This window comes from Rhinopithecus roxellana, chromosome 5, assembly GCF_007565055.1.
Source record: "Rhinopithecus roxellana isolate Shanxi Qingling chromosome 5, ASM756505v1, whole genome shotgun sequence".
Classification (NCBI taxonomy): domain Eukaryota; kingdom Metazoa; phylum Chordata; class Mammalia; order Primates; family Cercopithecidae; genus Rhinopithecus; species Rhinopithecus roxellana.
The window spans coordinates 39,572,317-39,591,738 of record NC_044553.1 but is presented as its reverse complement, the minus strand read 5'-3'; the positions used below and the strand labels follow the sequence as shown (position 1 = coordinate 39,591,738).

At 37.5% G+C, this 19,422-nt stretch overlaps 1 protein-coding gene across 4 annotated transcripts in view; it reads left to right on the top strand.

Moving 5' to 3' along the window:
- The window catches only part of MYO5A (myosin VA), a 223,667-nt gene that overhangs the window by 100,034 nt on the left and 104,211 nt on the right, over window positions 1-19,422 (top strand). For all 4 annotated transcript variants that reach the window (XM_030930343.1, XM_030930344.1, XM_030930346.1 and 1 more), the window contains exons 5-9: window positions 2,243-2,399; window positions 8,077-8,220; window positions 10,440-10,521; window positions 11,176-11,283; window positions 13,204-13,310. In XM_030930343.1, the coding sequence (XP_030786203.1) occupies window positions 2,243-2,399; window positions 8,077-8,220; window positions 10,440-10,521; window positions 11,176-11,283; window positions 13,204-13,310 (598 nt within the window). The remainder of the gene's footprint in view (window positions 1-2,242; window positions 2,400-8,076; window positions 8,221-10,439; window positions 10,522-11,175; window positions 11,284-13,203; window positions 13,311-19,422) is intronic.

Genomic DNA, 19,422 nt, shown 5'->3' with positions numbered 1-19,422 from the left:
TGTGGAGGCCCTTGAAAGGACTGGCCAAGCCAGAAATCATAAATCTGTCTTTACTTCATTTTCCAGCTAAACTGAGTGATCTGTTCTTTCCAAACTTCTGATTCGGAGCCTTCATTTATGCTATCCCCTTTGCCTGGAATGTACCCTTCCCGCCTTCTGTAGTCCTTGTTTGCTTTCTCTTACTCATTTTTGTAGACCTTGTACAGCTGTCATCTCTAGGGAACCTTCCCTGATAACCTGTTCTTCCTCTTACTGCCCCACCACGTGTATTACAATCTTGAATTACTGGCCTGTCTTTCCTATTAGATGACTGTCTTAGTCCAGTTTCTGCTGCTATAACAGGATACCACAGACTGGGTGATTCCTAAAGAGCAAAAGTTTATTTAACTCACTGTTCTGGAGGCTGAAAAGTCCAAGAGCACAGTGCTGGCATCTGGTGAAGGTCATTCAGTAGTAGGAGGGCACATGAGCGTTTGAGGCAGAGAGAAAATCAGCTTGAACTCATCCTTTTATCAGGAGCCCACTCCCATGATAACTAACTCACTCCTACATTCATGCCATTAATCCATTCCTGAGGGCAGGGGCCTCATGACCTAATCAGCTCTTGAAGGCCCCACCTCCCAATTTTATGATGTTGGCAATGAAATTTCAACATGAATTTTGGAGAGAACATTCAAACCACAACATCCATCAACCACATGAGGATACAGATCGTGACCTTACTTAACTTATAGTTGAATGAAGCCAAGTCAGCAAATGGACTATTTCTTCTCTAGTGATGAGGATACTTTAGTAGGAACTGGAGTTTGTAGGAGACACCATTTTGCGGATTGTTAGCTGGTAGATAATTTAAAATATTTTAAATGGTTTTGTAACTTTAATTAAATAGTATAAATTTAAATTTCTTTTCTGTGGCTCCAAAGAGTATCTCCTGAAGTGGTTGACAACAGTACTGTAAGATATTGAAGTAATTCTTTAGTAATGAAATAATATGTTTGAGATTTGTATGCATAAGAATTCAGAGGCCCTCTATTGCAGATTCATCCTTAGTTGTGATGCTCTCTAATTTAATGTTTGATATCTTCTTCTTCTCTGTTACTTTTTAATTTATAAGTAGATATTATTTTTAGGAAATATTCTTTTTATTGTTTTTTTGAGACAGAGTTTCGCTCTTTTTGCGCAGACTGGAGTGCGATGGCGCGATCTTGGCTCACCACAACCTCCGCCTCCCAGGTTCAAGCGATTCTCCTGCCTCAGCCTCCCCAGTAGCTGTGATTACAGGCATGTGCCACCACCCCAGCTAATTTTGTATTTTTAGTAGAGACAGGGTTTCTCCATGTTGGTCAGGCTGTTCTCGAACTCCTGACCTCAGGTGATCCACCTGCCTCAGCCTCCCAAAGTGCTGGGATTACAGGCGTGAGCCACCGCGCCCGGCTAATGGAAATATCATTCTTATGTTCCTTTCCACATTGTTGCATGTATGAACCAGCAAAAGTCACTGTGCCTTATCACAAAGAACAGAGAAGAAATAATGTTAATCACATTCCCAAGTGGGTAGTGAAACAGGAATTAAAAGAAATTAAAGAATGTGTAAGCAGAAACTCAGTTGTATGTAAGAAAACCCAATTCCCCCTCAGAAAGAGAAAGAGCTGGAGTCCTTTAAAAATTAACTGCCTGTTTTTCTTTGGCTAGCGAGCCTTATCTCTCCTTCTTTCCCAGGCATTGTGAAGACCCTGTTTCTCTAGCTGTTCAGCTGCAAAGTCACTAGACAGATAAACCCAAGTCATAAAACATATTTTTTCTTGAAAAGTAAGAAATGATGTAATGTATGTCTCAATTAATTGAATAACTGTCTTTGTTTCTCGCTTCTGTAATATGCTTTCCCCTGCACAGATCTCCCCCCGACCCCATGAAATGTTTAAAAGGTAACTTAACTCTTTGTTCAGGGCTCAGTCCTTTGGATGTTAATCCGACTGGGCTGGTGCACCTAAATAATAAATATCCTCCTCAACCCCATCTGTCTCTCTGATTCCTTAAAAAAAAAAAAAAAAAAAAAAAATTCCTGCAATATTTCTGGTGGCCGGTATGGGGATTGAACCTGCGACCTTGGCGTTATCAGCACCAGTATTGACCAAAAAATCCATTAATTGGCCCCCTACTTCCATAGAGACCATAGGTTCCATTATTAATCCTGCTACAGGCAGCACTGGCAGTTACTTTTTTTTTATTTTTTATTTTACAGAGATGAACGAAATCAGTCCATCATCGTAAGTGGAGAGTCTGGGGCAGGAAAAACAGTCTCAGCTAAGTATGCCATGCGATACTTTGCAACTGTGAGTGGTTCTGCCAGTGAGGCCAATGTGGAGGAAAAGGTCTTGGCCTCCAACCCCATCATGGAGGTAAGACAGCAGAGTCTTCGGCTTTCTTCCTATATTCTCTTGATAAGAAACATGCTCAAGAAATTGATTGATACAGCATGTCTCAGAAAGCCCGGGGTCTCCCAGCCACTAAAATTAAGAAAATACTTTTCTACATGTTTATAAAAAATCTAGGAAAAGTAAAAATTTGGTAAGGTAGACGTTTTTAATAAAGCCCAGCTATAGCAGAATCTGCTTTAGTCTATAATCCTGAATTTTTGACCTACTAGCGAAATTGTTGCCCCTAAATACCAGGCAGCAATTAAGTTTCCTTCTCCTCATTAACTGACTCATATCTATTGTTCCTTTCCTTGTGCCAGAAGTACAAGTGACTCATTTCCCCCAAGTCCTGAGTTCTTATTTATGCTCCTTCTAAAACATAAGATTTGTTATGCTCAAGTATGAATGAGTTTCATTATTCCTTTGCCCATATTTCATTTTCTGTACTTAGTTCAACCTAAGTTGGCTTAAATTTTAATATAGCTAAAGTTTTAATTTTCTTTCTAGATTTGAACTGTAAACTTAAACTATGATCTTTATAAGCTTTGTTGTTGTTGTTCTGTCAAGAATGTAACACAGCTATAGGTTTGTAAAAGACATTCAGTAACTGTAAGGTTTTGACAGGGGAAGAACTATGAAAGGATGTGCTTTCAAAATTCGAGTGCACCATATACAAAGTAGAAATTCCTACACCAATGAAAATGGAACTAATTGTGTGAGAATTTGAGTATTTTAGGATTTGTAGAGTATTATTTATCTATTAATATGATTTTGGAAAGTTATAGTTTTATATGAAGACTTATTAAATGGAGAAAAATTAATTTTGTTAAATGAAGAGAAATTAGTTTGGACATGCAGAAGCAAACTTCCCTTGTTAAAAATTTAAATCGGCATTTTTTTATTCCTGTCTTTTTCCTTTGTCAAGCCTTATTTGTCACCCAAACACAGATGGAGTTAAAATCGGCCTCGTGCACCTGTGGTACAAGTGGTTTTTGCAATAATCTATCTAGAGGTAATTGTGCTTGGTTTGCAGTGTTGCGTGTGACACTTCAGAACAGAATGCTGTGACCTCTTATCTGTAGGGCTGCCCTCTAGAGCAGCAGGACTTCTACTTTTTGGGATCGAAAAACAAGATATGATGGGGAAATTCAGAGGTTTCTTGGGCTGGATGTGCTATGGAAAAAAATACTGGGAATGCTTTCTGAAATAGGATGAACAGGAAGAAACAGATGCTTGCACCGAAAGAGAATAGTGAAAATGTTAAGCAGATGTTAAGATTTTGAAAGAATGTAAGCTACAGATACAGTGCTGGATGTCACTGGTGTTAATATTGGGGAAATAGAATCTGTGGAGCCAGTTTTTGGTTTGGGGTCAGAAAACAGCATGGCTTCTTTTCTTGCTGTTGTTGTTTTGACTGGTTTTGGTCATGACAGATTCTTGGTATTTGACAACAGTTCCAGCCATTTTAGTCCCTAGCACTGGAATATCCCGAAGTCTTGAATGTGATAGCATTGGGTAATCCCATTTCTTCTGGGCCTGGACCATATAATACTAGGATTTGAAGTTGTCTTTGAGGATAACTGAAGTCTAGAATGAACCTTCTAGAATTTTTCATGAGTAGAGTCAACTATTTTATTACCTCTTTCAAAAAAAAAAAACTTTATTGGTTTTTCTACAACACAGATTTGAATTGTATTAGTAGGAGTGATATTAAAAATTTGGAATAGCCACTGTCGTAGTCCATTTAGTGTTGCTGTAACTGTAGCCTCAGAATACCTGAGGCTGGGTAATTTATAAAGAAAAGAGATTTATTTAGTTCATGGTTCTGTGGGCTATACAGTAAGCATGGCTCTGGCATCTGCTAGGCCTCTGGTGAGGGCCGGTGTGCTGCATAACATGGCAGAGAATGTCACAGGGCAAGTGGACACACGCAAACAGGGGAAACCTGAGGGCCTCCTGACTTCATAACGACCCACTCCAGTGGAAATGAATCTAGTCCCGAGAGAACTAATCCAGTCTCACCAGAGGGAGAACTCATTGCAGGAGAACTTTACCAAGGCTTTCACTATAGATTTGCCCCCATGACCAAAACACCTCCCACTAGACCCCACCTCCCAGCACCTCCACATTGGTGATCAAATTTCAACATGAATTTTGGTGGGGACATGTTATATCCAAACCACAGCAGTCAAAGATAATACTTACAATATGCAATTATAAAGAATATGCCCTGCTTGCTGGGATGAACGTAAAAGATAAAGGGATCAGCTATGCTCACCTGCTTCCTTCTCTGTTATTTAGTCTGTCTAAATAATTAGAAATTGTTCATCTATAAGAATTTGGATTAAGAAAAATTTGGTAAAGAGTTGAACTAATTTTCAATAACTACAAAAAAGGGCATCTCAATTTGAAAGATGGAAATGTAATATGGAGCTGAAGATCAGTTACTGGAAGAAAACATAGGTAAAATACTGAGTATGTAGTCTGAAAAATTTGTAGCTTTGAATCATTTTGAGACTATGTCCCTATATCAGAGCCCTTTGCTGTGATATCAGGAAAGGTATATCTGCGTCTCCAGTGATCTGCTGAAACTCCTCATAGGATAATCAGCATCCTATACGGTTAACATTATAATCCAGTGTCTAAAGAGATATGTACATTATTCTTCAAAAAGGAAGCTCCTCATTCTCAGCGTAGGCTTCTTTTGCAAAATGTGAATGATGTACAGATAATTACTCTATTTGCTCCATTTCATGATGTTTGCATTTTTTCCTGGAAATTTTCATTGTAAGATGGGAATAGCACACTGAAACTTTTTTTTTTTTTTTTTAAAGAGACAGGGTCTTGCTCTGTCTCAGCCTGTCCCAGGCTGATCTCAAATGAACTCCTGGGCTCAAGCAATCCTCCTGCCTCAGCCTCCCAAAGTGCTGGGATTATGGGCGTGAGCCACTGTACCAGGCCTGGATCTTAATTTTTTTTTTTTTTTTTTTGAGACAGAGTTTCATTCTTGTTGCCCAGGCTGCAGTGCAATGGCATGATCTCAGCTCGCTGCAACCTCCACCCACTGGATTCAAGTGATTCTCCTGCCTCAGCCTCCCGAGTAGCTGGGATTACAGGCACATGCCACCATGCTCAGCTACTGTTGTATTTTTAATAGAGATGGGGTTTCACCATGTTGGTCAGGCTGGTCTTGAACTCCTGACCTCAGGTGATCCACCCGCCTTGGCCTCCCAAAGTGCTGGGATTACAGGCATGAACCACCGCACCTGGCCAATTGTTCCTTTTTAATTTCAATAACCATAATTGAAGATTTTCCTCTCCATTTAGCAAAGAAGTGGCTCATGCATCATTACATTAAAATAGTAAAACCAAGATTACCAAGATCATAAAATTTATTTTTTCCTTTAGTGGCTTCTTGCTAATTAAAGTGAAAATAGTATTAGGGAGTCTCTTGTGAATACAGTGCTTATGTGGCCGAGGCAACAATTGAGGGAGTGGACAAAAGGTACTGTTTATGTATAGAAATTTCTTTCGCTATCAGGTTCAGGACTTAGAATCAAATAATTTTATTTTTTAAAAAGAACGCTAGAGTTCCACTATCCTAGTCAATTTACATTTGAGGATACTAATGGTCCTCAAAGAGATTAAATAATGGCAAGTTGATAATAGGGTCTGGTCTGATAGGTCTTCGGGCTTCTAATTCATTTGTTCTTTCCACCATTGTTTGTCTATGTTTAAATGCATTTTACTTGAAAACAAAAGGATCTGCTTCAACTCTAGTCAATCCCTGCCTCTTCTCACAATGTGGTGGTGTTTCGACAGGTGGGCCACTCTGACGCCCAGTCTGAGTAGATGGGGAGAGATGATATGTGGAAGGTGGGGTAAGAGTTGAGGAAGGAGGAGAAGCTGTGGCCCACCCTTCCTCCACTTGCTTAGTGCTTAGGACCGTAACTAATACTTACTGAGTGTTTATTGAGTAGCTGCTGCTACTTCTACCGCATGTAACCTTTCCTTTGCTCTTTGAAAGAATATATTGTGTTGAGAGAAAAGCCCTGCATTTATAATTAATCTCCTTTTCTAAATAAAGTAGTGAGACAGTGTACAGACTTTTTTTTGCTGTGGTGTTTTGTAATATCAAGAGGGGTAACATCTGAGTAAATGAATAGATAAATTATCTCAGGCTACATTAGATCCTTCTGTAATTTTGCCAGGAAGATATTCTTATTCTTATTTTTCTAGAAAAGATTTTAAAATGTTAATCTAAAATATAGCAATGTCCTCACTGCCAAAACAAAATAGGATGATATCTACACTCTATTTCAGAAAGTGAAAATATGTTTTCTTTGATTGATCAAAGAATCTAATGTGCTGACTTGTATGGCTGTGTTACTACTGTTTTCATTACTTACATTTGTATCACTCTTAAAACTACATTGTATTTTCACATCTTTCTCTCTGCTGTAGTTTCAATATACTAATCCTAACATAGGCTTTGTGAAGGTGAAAGAGATTAATCTTTTGTGAAATTTGCTTATTAAACATTTAATATATGCATTATGTAAACACTTGCTTTTCTGACTACACCTTTTTTTTGCTTTGCCTTAAAAAAAAATTATAGAAGCGAGTTACCTAAATCAGAAAGACACATGGCATTAAAAATTTTAAGGTTATATAAAACATTTAGCAGCGAGTTATATTCTCTGCATTCTGTAGCAGATATTTTGTAAGCTAGATTTAACTGTCAAGATCCAAAGTCAAATGTTTCTTTTTCTGGTTCTGAAAATGGCCTTTAAATTGAGTGGGTAATACTAATACTCTGCTAATAAACAGTCTAACTGGACCTTTGTTGCCACAGGATAAGGTGATAGAAATATCAGGCTAAAGAGACCCTGAGCACCAGAGCAGCATTTCCAGGAAATATTGATTGGTCTTAACCATTTTATTTATGTAAAGCAGGTGAAGTTTTTTGGAAAAATATAAAAACCTGAAACTTACCTAACAAAGCCCGTGCCTTGGCAGCTCTCATTCTCCTCTGTTCTCTTTCTTTGCTGGCATGAACGTTCAGATAACCCAAAAGGTGTTATGAAAATATTCTAACCTCTGAGTTCAGGTCTGCTGTTTCTGAAAATCATTTTTGTGAGAATAACAAGACAAATAAGAACTATTAGTATATATCTGTGTGATTGTGCAGTGAGCAAAGCGTACACCTGTGCCTGCAGTGGCAAAAGTGGTTCTGTTCTTAAAAGAATCAGTTTTGGCTGGGTGCAGTGGCTCACGCCTGTAATCCCAGCAGTTTGGGAGGCCGAGGTGGGTGGATCACAAGGTCAGGAGCTTGAGACCAGCCTGGCCAACATGGTGAAACCCCGTCTCTACTAAAAATACAAAAATTAGCTGGGCGTGGTGGCATGTGCCTGTAATCCCAGAGGCTGAGGCAGGAGAATCGCTTGAACCTGGGAGGCGGAGGTTGCAGTGAGCCGAGATTGTGACACTACTCCAGCGTGGTGACAGAGCAAGACTCTGTCTCAAAAAAAAAAAAAAAAAAAAAAATCAGTTTTAAGGACCAGTGTTCTACTCCATCTTTTCTCTCACTGAGCAGATTCTGTAAATGTCATGTTGTTAATTACACGTCTAAAATCTTATTTTCTCCCTTGCTTTTTAGTCAATTGGAAACGCTAAAACAACCAGGAATGATAATAGCAGTCGTTTTGGGAAGTATATTGAGATTGGTTTTGATAAGAGATATCGAATCATTGGTGCCAATATGAGAACTTATCTTTTAGAGAAATCCAGAGTGGTATTCCAGGTAAGCCAGCCATATACACAAATGTACTTGTGTTAGATTGCTGTATAATTGTTGAGTCCATGCTTGCTGGTATGCATTTTATTTCTAGACAGTTTTGAGCATATTATGACAATATTACCTCCAACCACACTTGGACTGAAGCATGGAAAATGGTGCCTGTTAGAGGCAGGGGAGTACCACTTAAACGCTAATAGTCTTTGGGGCTAGTCACTTTTAGGTTTGACTTTTCCCTACAGGTGCTTGCAGGAAAGCTTAGTTGAAGTTGAGAACAGGTGCTATTAGTTTAGTCTTGTCTCTCATATTTCCAAATGATAGGGAAGGTATTGTTCCATGCTTTCAATAAGTTACAGTTTGAACTTGGCTCAGGAAAAAAAATTATCTTGTCCTCTTTCCTTCCTTCTTCTCCTCTCTTAGAATTTATTATTGTTTAGATAGAATAGTGAGGGTTAAAAAAAATCTTCACAACCCAATTGTGAACTACTATCAAAAAAACAGTTGATGCATCTGTCTAGGGTTTACATTCACATGTAAGCTCTTGATCCCTTTTGATTGGAAAGTGGGAGATACTATATATTTACATCACTAACAGGCATACATTTATATATCTATAGGTATGGATTTATCACATACTCTCAGTATAGGGCTTCTGTAGACCTACTGCTTGCCTCATGCTGTGAGATTTAGGTTTCATTAACCTCAACTGCATGCCCACTGCATTGAGGTTCAAATGCCCCTGACACTGCCATGTAACAGCATCCACAATTTCCATAGCCCAGGTCTGTCATAGGTTTGAAAGTGTCTGATAATTTGAGCAGTCTGAAGTTGCTCTGGCTTTGACTTTGGGGCTGTGCCTGATTTGTCACCACCTAAAATATAATACTTGATTTGTATAGTAAGGCAATACAAATGAAGTATTATATTTAATATATAGGTACATACAGTACAGTGTTACTACACTGATGGCCATTTGTGTAGGTTTTTTGGAAAAGTGTCTACTTTGATAACCAGCAGAAAGAATGGGTGAAACAGAGGTAGATCTAAGAGAAGATTCAGATGTTAGAGTTCAAATAGTAGAGGTTTGATTGATAGGTAAGTGAGTAAGCGGGGAGGAAAGATGGTCCTTGGTCAGTGTGAGACCAAAGGCCAGTAGTGCTTAATATAAAATGGTAAGGCCCAATCCTTATTGTCTTGTTTAGAGACACTGAACCATTTCTAGCAGTTTCCCAGTCTCCAGAGATATAGAATGTCAAGGATGTTTGGCTTGTCAAAATGAATCACACAATCAGAAGAGGCATACTTGTATGGTCCTTTATGTACAAAGAGGACCTAAGCATTTCTGCAGACTCACAGGCTTTTGTAGTTTCTGTGTGCTGAACCACCTGATCTCTTGTTTAATCATGCTTGTGGTCATTAGTATATTGGTAATTTGTTCAGTGGCTTCTGTCCCTATAATAGGTTTTCTTTTCCAGACATCAGCCCCCTGTGGGCATCAAACCCGACCCTGGCCTTATTAATAAGATTCATTAGCCAACTGAGTATACTGTAAAAATCAAGGATATAGTGATAAACTATTAGGTGTATGAACAATATTATTGCAACTGTATTTTTTAGATGTGTATGTGGAAAAGAGTCTCAGGAAATACTGAAAAATTATCTTAGAATTTATATGTGATTTATTTTCTATTTTATAAAAGTTATTGATTTAAAATGTATAAACTAAAATGATATGGAAGATGTACATTTGTGGCTTTCTTATATACAACACAGTAGATGGTCCAGTTTACAATATGGCAAGAATGGGATTATTCTTTTTTCAAAGCATTTGGAAGTCTGTGAATCTAAGAGGTACCATTAGAAAATAGTATTGAGTATTGAAAAAAAAAAAAAATGGTTTTAGTTTCCCCCCAAAAGCACTGATTATCTTATGATTGTGGACATACATCAAGCTGTTCACTAGTTCAGAAAGCATTACTTACTATCCGATATTTTATGTTGAATTTGACCAACACACACATATTCATATATATGCATATAGGCTATAAATCAGAAGAAATAATAATCAGAAATAAGTATTAGGAAATATTGGAAAGTATAATTTATTTAACCGAGATAATTAAATATTAAAATCTTATTTTATGATAGAACTTTCTGATTTTATGATAGAATTTTCTGAATTTTAGATTAAAATGCTGTAATTGAAAACTCTTCTTATTTCAAAGGCAGAAGAGGAGAGAAACTATCATATCTTCTATCAGCTTTGTGCCTCAGCAAAGTTACCTGAATTTAAAATGCTACGATTAGGTATGAATATGGCATTAAATTTATTGTTCTGGTATTGTTTTCTGTTAATTTCCAAGTTCCTAAATTTACTTGTTAAAAAGGAGCTTATCTCATGCTGAAATACTTATGGATAATATGATAAAAAGTCAGCAGTTGGCTTCAAAATAACCCATGGGGTAGAGAAGGAGTAAGTAGCTGTATAAATGGAACAGTATTGGCCTGGAGGTGATTTTAGATGGCTGTTTAAGATGAGTAATGAGTACCTACAGGCTCATTATATTAGTCTCTCTACTTTTATATATGTTTGATATTTGCCTTGATTAAAAGAAAAGAAAATTTAAAGGAGTTGATTTGTTAGAGGCCAGTAGGGTTTCTTATGAGGGGAGTAAAGGATTTGAGGAAATTATTCTAGTGTGTAGGTTGGAATAAAACCTTTAGGAAAGGACTATTTATTTTACCAATTAACATAAATAAACTATAAATATTTTACCCCATTTAATTAAATTTTATTTAATTTTTAGTTTTTTATTAAAATACAATTGAAAACACAGGCAGTCAAACTCCAGACCTTGTACACTCAACTGTGCCATTGCCACCTCTGATTCAGAGTGGACATAAAGGTAGAAGTCAAGGCTTTTTCATAAACCAGAAAACTTTTATTTTTCTTCGTTACAGGAAATGCAGATGACTTTAATTACACGCAACAAGGAGGCAGTCCTGTGATTGAAGGAGTGGATGATGCAAAGGAGATGGCACACACCAGGCAGGCCTGCACTTTGCTAGGTAATGTCACTTTATTCTTGAGCTCTTCTGAGGAATAGCTTTTTTACTCAAGCAACCTTTGTTTAGAATATTGGCTTGACTTTATATTAAGTGGCGAGTATTGCTAAAAGATTTAATATTCCACATAGAACACATTTAGACAGCAAATGGGCAGGAGGTTTCTTTTTGGAGTGATAGAACTGTTCTAAAATTAGATTGTGGTAATGGTTGTGCAACTTTGTAAATTTACTAAAACATTGAATTGCACACTCAAAATGGGTGAATTTTATAGTATGCAAATTAGACTTCAATAAAACTGTTCAAAATATATATTTGGGGCATCAGGGGAGGGCTACTCGTAATTCTTTGCTTAAATTTTTATAAAATCTGAAACCTGAAGCTAAGTGAAATGGGCTCCTCTACAAGCTCGCATTTTGTAGGAGCTTTTGGTTTGTTTGTTTGGTTTTGGGGGTCTTTCTGTGGCTGGGAAATGTGGCTGAGTTGGCATCATGACAGAATATTACATTACATGTAGTTTATTCCAGCATTTTTTTTTTCTGTTCCAACACTTCTGAAGCAGCTCAGATGTCACTATCTTGTTTCTGGGATTTAAAAAATGTTGGGCCTACATGTGAATAAATTAATCTTTAGAACTTGTCATCTACAACTTAAAGAAAAAAAAACCTCAGAATATAAATAACTCTAAAATCATACGATGGCATTTTGAGTAGTACCCTCACGTGAGTTAACGTAATTTAAAAGCACTGCTAATTACAGTGTGGACCAGGACCACTGTGGGCCTTGCTAGAAATGCAGAATCCTGAATCCCTTCTCAGACCTACTGAAACAATCTGCATTTTGTCAAAATCTATTGGTGATTCATATGCATATTAAAAGTTTGACAATCACTGCATTTCTTCTCGGGCTAAATCTGTAAACAGTAAATTGTGAATTTGAAAAAGCCATACAGAAGTTTCAGTGAGCTGAGATCACACCACTGCACTCCAGCCTGGGTGACAGAGTGAGACTGTGTGTCAAAAAACAAAAAAGAAAAAGTCATAATGCAGGAGATGGTAAAAAAATAAATAAATAAATAAAAATAATAATAATTATAGGGTCAGTACAGAATTATCCTTTCTTAGATTACATATTTGGAAATGATTTCACTGCTTCTATTTGCATGCAATTATATCTAATTTTCGTGAGATTCTTATGTTATTTAAAAATGAAGCCAGATCTGATAAAAGCCGAAAGCTGTCCAGCTTTCTCATCCTGCCTTATCCTTCAAGTTCTGCTCTGATGCTGTATTTGGACCCATACTCATCAGGCTGGGATATAGCACCAGCCCAAACGCTTCTAATCTTGGTGTCTCTTTGACTTAATACTTGGTCTGTAGTTTAAAGAAGTAATTAAATAATTACTTTTTAAACAGCCTTAAGAAGTAACAGCTTTATTGGGCTGTATTTGGAGCAGAGATAAATAGAAATGGTAATACTATTACTTTTAAACCCAGTGTGTGACAATGATGACAATAATTTGTTTAGCACTTACTGTGTGTCACATTGTGTATTAAGTATGCTATGTGCATTATCTCATTTAATTTTCACATACTTTGAAATAGTCACTATTATTTTCATATCTCAAATGAGAAAATGGAAGCATAGAATACTGAAGTTACCTGTCCATTTGAGATGATAGGTCCGTACCAGAGCCAGGTCTCAAGCCAAATCAGCCAGTCAGCAGCCATGTTATCCATCCATGATGCTAAACTACCTAATGTGTTAATGTCAACAAAGATGAACGTGTTGTTAGCTATGACACATTATAATATGCACAACATCTGGCAATATTCAGGAATTAACAATAGGCTTAAAATTGTCTGCTATAATTGTTTAGTTGCTATTCTGAAATTAATCACTTGTTCATTCACTCTCGTTTCAGGAATTAGTGAATCTCATCAAATGGGAATTTTCCGAATACTTGCTGGCATCCTTCACTTAGGCAATGTTGGATTTACATCCCGAGATGCAGACAGCTGCACAATACCTGTAAGTTCAGAATAAGTTTTAGTGGGATGGCAGTTGAATTGTGTTTTAGATTTGTAGATTGTTTGAAGAAGCAATATACTTTAAGTCTCTCTCTCAATATTATCAGAAATATAATTATCAAAGACATATATTACCAAAGGAGAATCTCAAACTGAGAATAAAGAAATATGGATTCTAATCCCTGGTGCATAGTGATTTTGTGGTGTGTGTGACAGAGATAGAGAGAGAAAGAGAGAGGGTTGGATAGATGAGATTACTGACTGTGATGCAGATGTGGCCCCACAAGATCAGAAACTCATGGAAGTTAAAGCTATAAGGGATCATATCATGCCCTTACAGAAATGTTTCAGGACTCCCCACTGCCTTCAGAAGCAGACCCAACACCTTACTTGGCATGACATGACATGACATGAAAGGGCTTCGTGACTGACCCCTGACTTCCTGTTGAGCTTCTTTCTCATTGCTTTGCACACTCCACATCCAGCCGTTTCCATGCCAGGCTGGCTGTCTCTCCTGGCTTTGCTCAGATTCTCCCTCCTGGGGTTTGTAGATTGCTCTTCTTCCCTAGCCAGCTCTTACTCACTTCTCACAGGCAGATCTCTAGCATGTCTTCTTAGATACACACTCCCCCCTTCTGCTTTCCTTATTGTAGCTCAAATCACATTGTTCTATAAAGGTCTCTCTTGCTTGCCTTTACCCACTAGGATTTGAGGTCCTTGTAGAAAGAGCCATGCTATTCATTTTGGTATTCTTAATTAAGGCCTTAATTTAAATGGCATTTATTCAACTCAGTTGCCTTTTTTCTCCGGATCTATAGCCACTTGTGTAAAAACAGATTCTCTACTCCTGTAAGAAAAGAATCTATTTCTTGTCTTTTCTGGATATACTACTTTGATACTATATTGGATGTGTGAGACATGATATAATATAAAATAAGTGACTTTATGATTTGAAAAGAAAACTTTTTCTGTAACTTTTTTTTTTTTTGAAACGGAGTTTCACTCTTGTTGCCCAGGCTGGAGTGCAAAGGCATACGATCGCAGCTCACTGCAACCTCTACCTCCTGGGTTCAGGCGATTTTCCTGCCTCAGCCTCCTGAGTAGTTGGGACTACAGGTACACACTACCATGCCCAGCTAATTTTGTATTTTTAGTAGAGAGAGGGTTTTGCCATGTTGGCCAGGCTGGTCTTGAACTCCTGACCTCAGATGATCTGCCCACCTTGGCCTCCCAAAGTGCTGGGATTACAGGTGTGAGGTATGAGCCACCGCATCCAGCCCTGTAACTTATTTATTAGTCCAAGGGCCAAGAGCTAGATGGGCAGAGAGTTTGGTTTACAGAAAGCTTGATCCTCATGATTTTCTTTATGAATATTTGAGGTGTAATTTTCCTAAGCCATGGGTCCTAATTTTAGATGCATGATTCCTCCTCCCCTGTCCCAGCCTCTTTTTTTCTAATGGTGGTTTTGTAAAAGGCAAAATGATAATTCTAATTTAAACCCTGATTTCTTCTAATGAAACATTGCTAGTCTTTTTAAAAGCCTTGTTGAGATATAATTCACATATCATACTCATTTAAAGTGTACCATGAAGTGGCTTTAAGTATATTCACAGATATGTGCAACCATCACCATAGTTGGTTTAAAATACTTCCATGACCTCAAAAAGAAACCCAGCACCCTTTACTTATTGTTACCTATGTGTCAATTTCCCTAGCCCTAAGCAACCATAAATCTGTTTTCTGGCTGATTTGCCTGTTCTGGACATTTCATATAGATGGAATCATATCATATATGGTCTTTTGTGACTGGCTTCTTCCAAAATCCATCCATGTTGTAGCATGTGTCAATACTTATTCTTTTATATGGCTGAATAATAGTCCATTATATGGAGATACCGTATTTTGTTTATCCATTGGTTGATTGATGGATATTTGAGTTGTTTCGCCTTTTGGCTGTTATGAATAACCCTATTCTGAATGTTGGCATACGAACTGGATTTTTTAAAAAGAACTCATTGATTTCTGCATCACCATCTTTCATCTTTACCCTTGTGACCTTTCCCCAAATGTCAAGCTTCTCCTAATCAAGAAAGTCATGACTAATGTTATATCACATATATCACTTCACTATGAGTCTTACCTAAAATTTGAGTCTACTATTTTCCTATTTGAGATGTCTAGAAGTTATTAACATCATCTTGGAGGAATAGTACTTACAATGTATGGAACTTGTCCAGAAGTTACTTCCATCCAGTTCTTGTAATTCTGTTATTTTTACTTTCTAACCAGTGCTTGTCAACTTTGTTGATTGGATGATAGCTATAAATACTACAGTTTCACTATTCGGGGTAGGTGGAGATTAAATGAGTTTTTGTTTTGTTTTTTGTTTTTTCCTGTTTTTCTTTTTGAGACAGAGTCTCTCTCTGTCGCCTGGTCTGGAGTGCAGTGATGTGATCTCGGCTCACCGCAACCTCCACCTCCTGGGTTCAAGCTGTTCTCCAGCCTCAGCCTCCCGAGTAGCGTCCAGCTAATTTTTGTATTTTTAGTAGAGATGGGGTTTCACCATGTTGGCCAGGCTGATCTCAAACTCCTGACCTCAGGTGATCTGCCTGCCTTGGCCTTCTAAAGTGCTGGGATTACAGGCATGAGCCACTGTGCCTGGCCTTAAATGAGCTTTAGAAGTTACTGGTAAGACATATTTATTTGATAGTTCTGCTCCACCTTAAAGGCATTTGCTGAACCCAGTGACCTTGAGCTTTGGGTTTCATAGCAAAGTGAGCTACAGAAGACAAAGACAAAGCACAAGACTCATATAAACAGGGGAACACAAAGACTCCTGCCTAAATCTGAGACCCTAAGTGGGGAGCTATTAATCAATTTGCCTACCACCCGCTCCAAGAGTATAAAGAAAACTTAACCTGACCCATACTTTGGTGCCAAGTGGAGGCAGAAAACTAGCTCCCTAAAAATTTATAACAGCAAACTGACTCTCACACATATTCATTCCCAGACTGATTTCATAGTTCCTGGAAGGTCTCAAAAAACTACGTAAAGAAAATATAGCTTAAATTGATCCTGGGCCGGTAGTGGCCTAGGCACCTGACAGAAGCAACTGCAAATCTACTTTGGAGGACCCACCTTCAGTCTAGGCCTCAGTGGAGTCCCATCAGAAAAGTTACAAGAAGTATTGACTCACAATCAGAAATCACAAGTCCCCCAGTGAAACAAAATAGAAGGAGCTAGGAGAAATGACAGATAGCAGAGTCATACCTGCTAAGAATGCCAAAATAAATTAACAGCAGATTTGGCACAACTGAAGAGAAAACTGATAAGCTAGAAGATAGATGTGAAGAAATTGCCCAAAATGCAAGATAAGACCCAAAGATAGAGCATTTGAAATAGTAATTAAGAGAGAAGGATAGAGTAATCATGTCTAATTTTAATCTAATGAAAATTCATAAAGGAGAGAAGAGAGAGAATGAAGCAGACATAATATTCCAAGAGATCATTACTAAAAAGTTTTAGAACTTGTGAAAATGACTAACCCACAGAAAATCCCAGTTAGGATAAATAAAAAGAAATCTACTCCTAAGCACATCATAATGATATCAAAGACAGAGGAAACTTCAAACAGAGAGATTAAGAGATTGCCCTTGAAGAAACAGCAGTTAATCTGATAGCTCACTTTCCAGCTGCAGTTATAAAAGCCAGAACACAGTGGAATAATATCTTCAGTGTTCTTAGAATGGAAACTATTAACTTAGAATTATATATCCGGTTAAAATATCTTTCTAGAATGAATTAAAGTTGGAAGCATTTTCAGACAATTGAAAACTTATGAGCGGCCAGGTGTGGTAGCTCACACCTGTAGTCCTAGTACTTTGGGAGGCTGAGGCAGGTGGATCACCTGAGGCTAAGAGTTTGAGACTAGCCTGGCCAACATGGCAAAACCCTCTCTCTACTTAAAATACAAAAATTAGCTGGGCATCGTGCGCATGCCAATAATCCCAGCTACATGGGAGGCTGAGTCATGAGAATTGCTTGAACCTGGGTGGCGGAGGTTACAGTGAGCTGAGATCGTGCCACTGCACTCCAGCCTGGAGGATAGAGTGAGACTGTCTCCAAAAAAAAAAAAAAAAAAAAAAAGCTTATAAGAATCTGCTGTTGCCAGTGAGCCCTCACTAGAGGAAATATTAAATATTAAAGGATATAGTTTAGGCAGAAGGAAAGCGATCCCAGTTAGAAGATCTAAGATACAAGAAGAAATGAACTAAGAAGTTAGTAAAATGTGGGCAAATGTAGGTAAAATTTGATTAATTAAAATAATAATAGTATATTGATCTGGTAAAAGATAGAATTCCCCACAAGACATGTATTAATTACAAAGGGAAAGATAGTTATCATTACAGTCAAGAAACCTGGCAGACATTACCTTAACCAAGTGATCACAATTGATAGTACCAATATTTGGACCAATCAATATCACATAGCTTTGGATATGACACACTTAGAAGAGTGCGACACCACTTCTCTGGTATTTCTGCCAAAATCTAATCATGAGGTAATATCATAGAGACACAAATTGAGGGACTCTTCAAAAAGTCAAGGTCACAAAAGACAAAGAAGAATGAAGAACTGTTCATGTTAAAGGAGACTAATGAGACATGATAGCTAAATTCAATGCATGATCCTGGATTGAATCCTGGACCATAAAAATTAATTATTTTTTGTAGAGCACACTGTTAGGCCAGCTGGCAAAGACTGATTTAGATCTGCAGGTTATATTACAGGGTTGTATCATTGCTAATTTTCTCATTTTGTTCATTATACTGTACTTACATAAGGTAATGTCCATGTATTTTAGGAAATGCACACTGAAATATTTAGATAAAAGGGGCATTGTGTTTGAAATTTACTCTCAAAAAGTTCTGAAAAAGTAATGTGTGTGTGTATATATATATGTGTGTGTGTGTAAAAGAGTGAGAGAGTGATAAAAGGGAATGTGGTTAAATGTTAATATTTAGGGAATCTGAGTGAAGGGAATTTTTTGTACTATTCTTGCAACTTTTCTGTTAGTCTAAAATTAGATAAAAAGTTTAAAATATAAAATGAATCTCTAGCCCCCTACCATACCCCACACACAAAAGGTAGAACTAAAGTATTGGATAACAGAGGATAAATTGGGAGGGGTGTTTTGAGTTAGTGTTACCTAGTTACATTATGTTAATTATATAACAGAATAGTAACAAAGTAAACCTTTCAAACTAGTGGAGAGGAAAATGGATTGAAAAAAATCAAAATATGGCAAGAAAGAGGGAGAAAAAGAAATTTTGAAAAGCAGGACAACCAAAATAACAAAATAAGATAGAAATAATTAAAAATGGACTAAATGCTGCAGCTAAAAGACTTAGATTGTTAGACTGGTTAAAAAAATTCAGATATAACCATGGAATACTACCCAGTCATAAAAGAGAATGACATCATGCCCTTTGCAGCAACCTGGACGCAGCTGGAAAACATTATCCTAAGTAATGCAAAAACAGAAAACCAAATACATGTTCTCACTTACAAGTGGGAGCTAAACATTGGTTGCACATGGTCATAAATGGGAACAGTAGACACGGGGGAATACAAGAGAGCGTAATGGTTGAAAAAACTACCAATTGGCGGCTATGTGCACTACTGAGGTGATGGATTCATTCATACTCCAAACCTCAGCATCACACAATATTCCTTTATTATGTACTTGTGCACAGACCTGCACATGCACCCCCCGATTCTCAAATAAAAGTCGAAAAAAGAAAAAAAAAGTTTCAGGTATATACTTTTAAAAGAAGCATTCCTAAAATATAGAGGTACAAAAAGTTTGAAAAAAAAAGTTTAGAAAAGACATGCTAGCTAGGACAAAACTGGCAGCACTGTGCGGGTATTGAACAAAATAGACTTTGAGGCCAAAAACAGTGCTAGAAGGAAATAGAGTGACTTTGCAATGATAAAGATTTTATTCACTGTGCATGGTGTCTGCCTGTAATCCTAGGAGACTGAGGCAGGAGGATCTCTTGAGCCCAGGAGTTTGAGGCTACAGTGAGATACGATTGTACCACCACACTTTA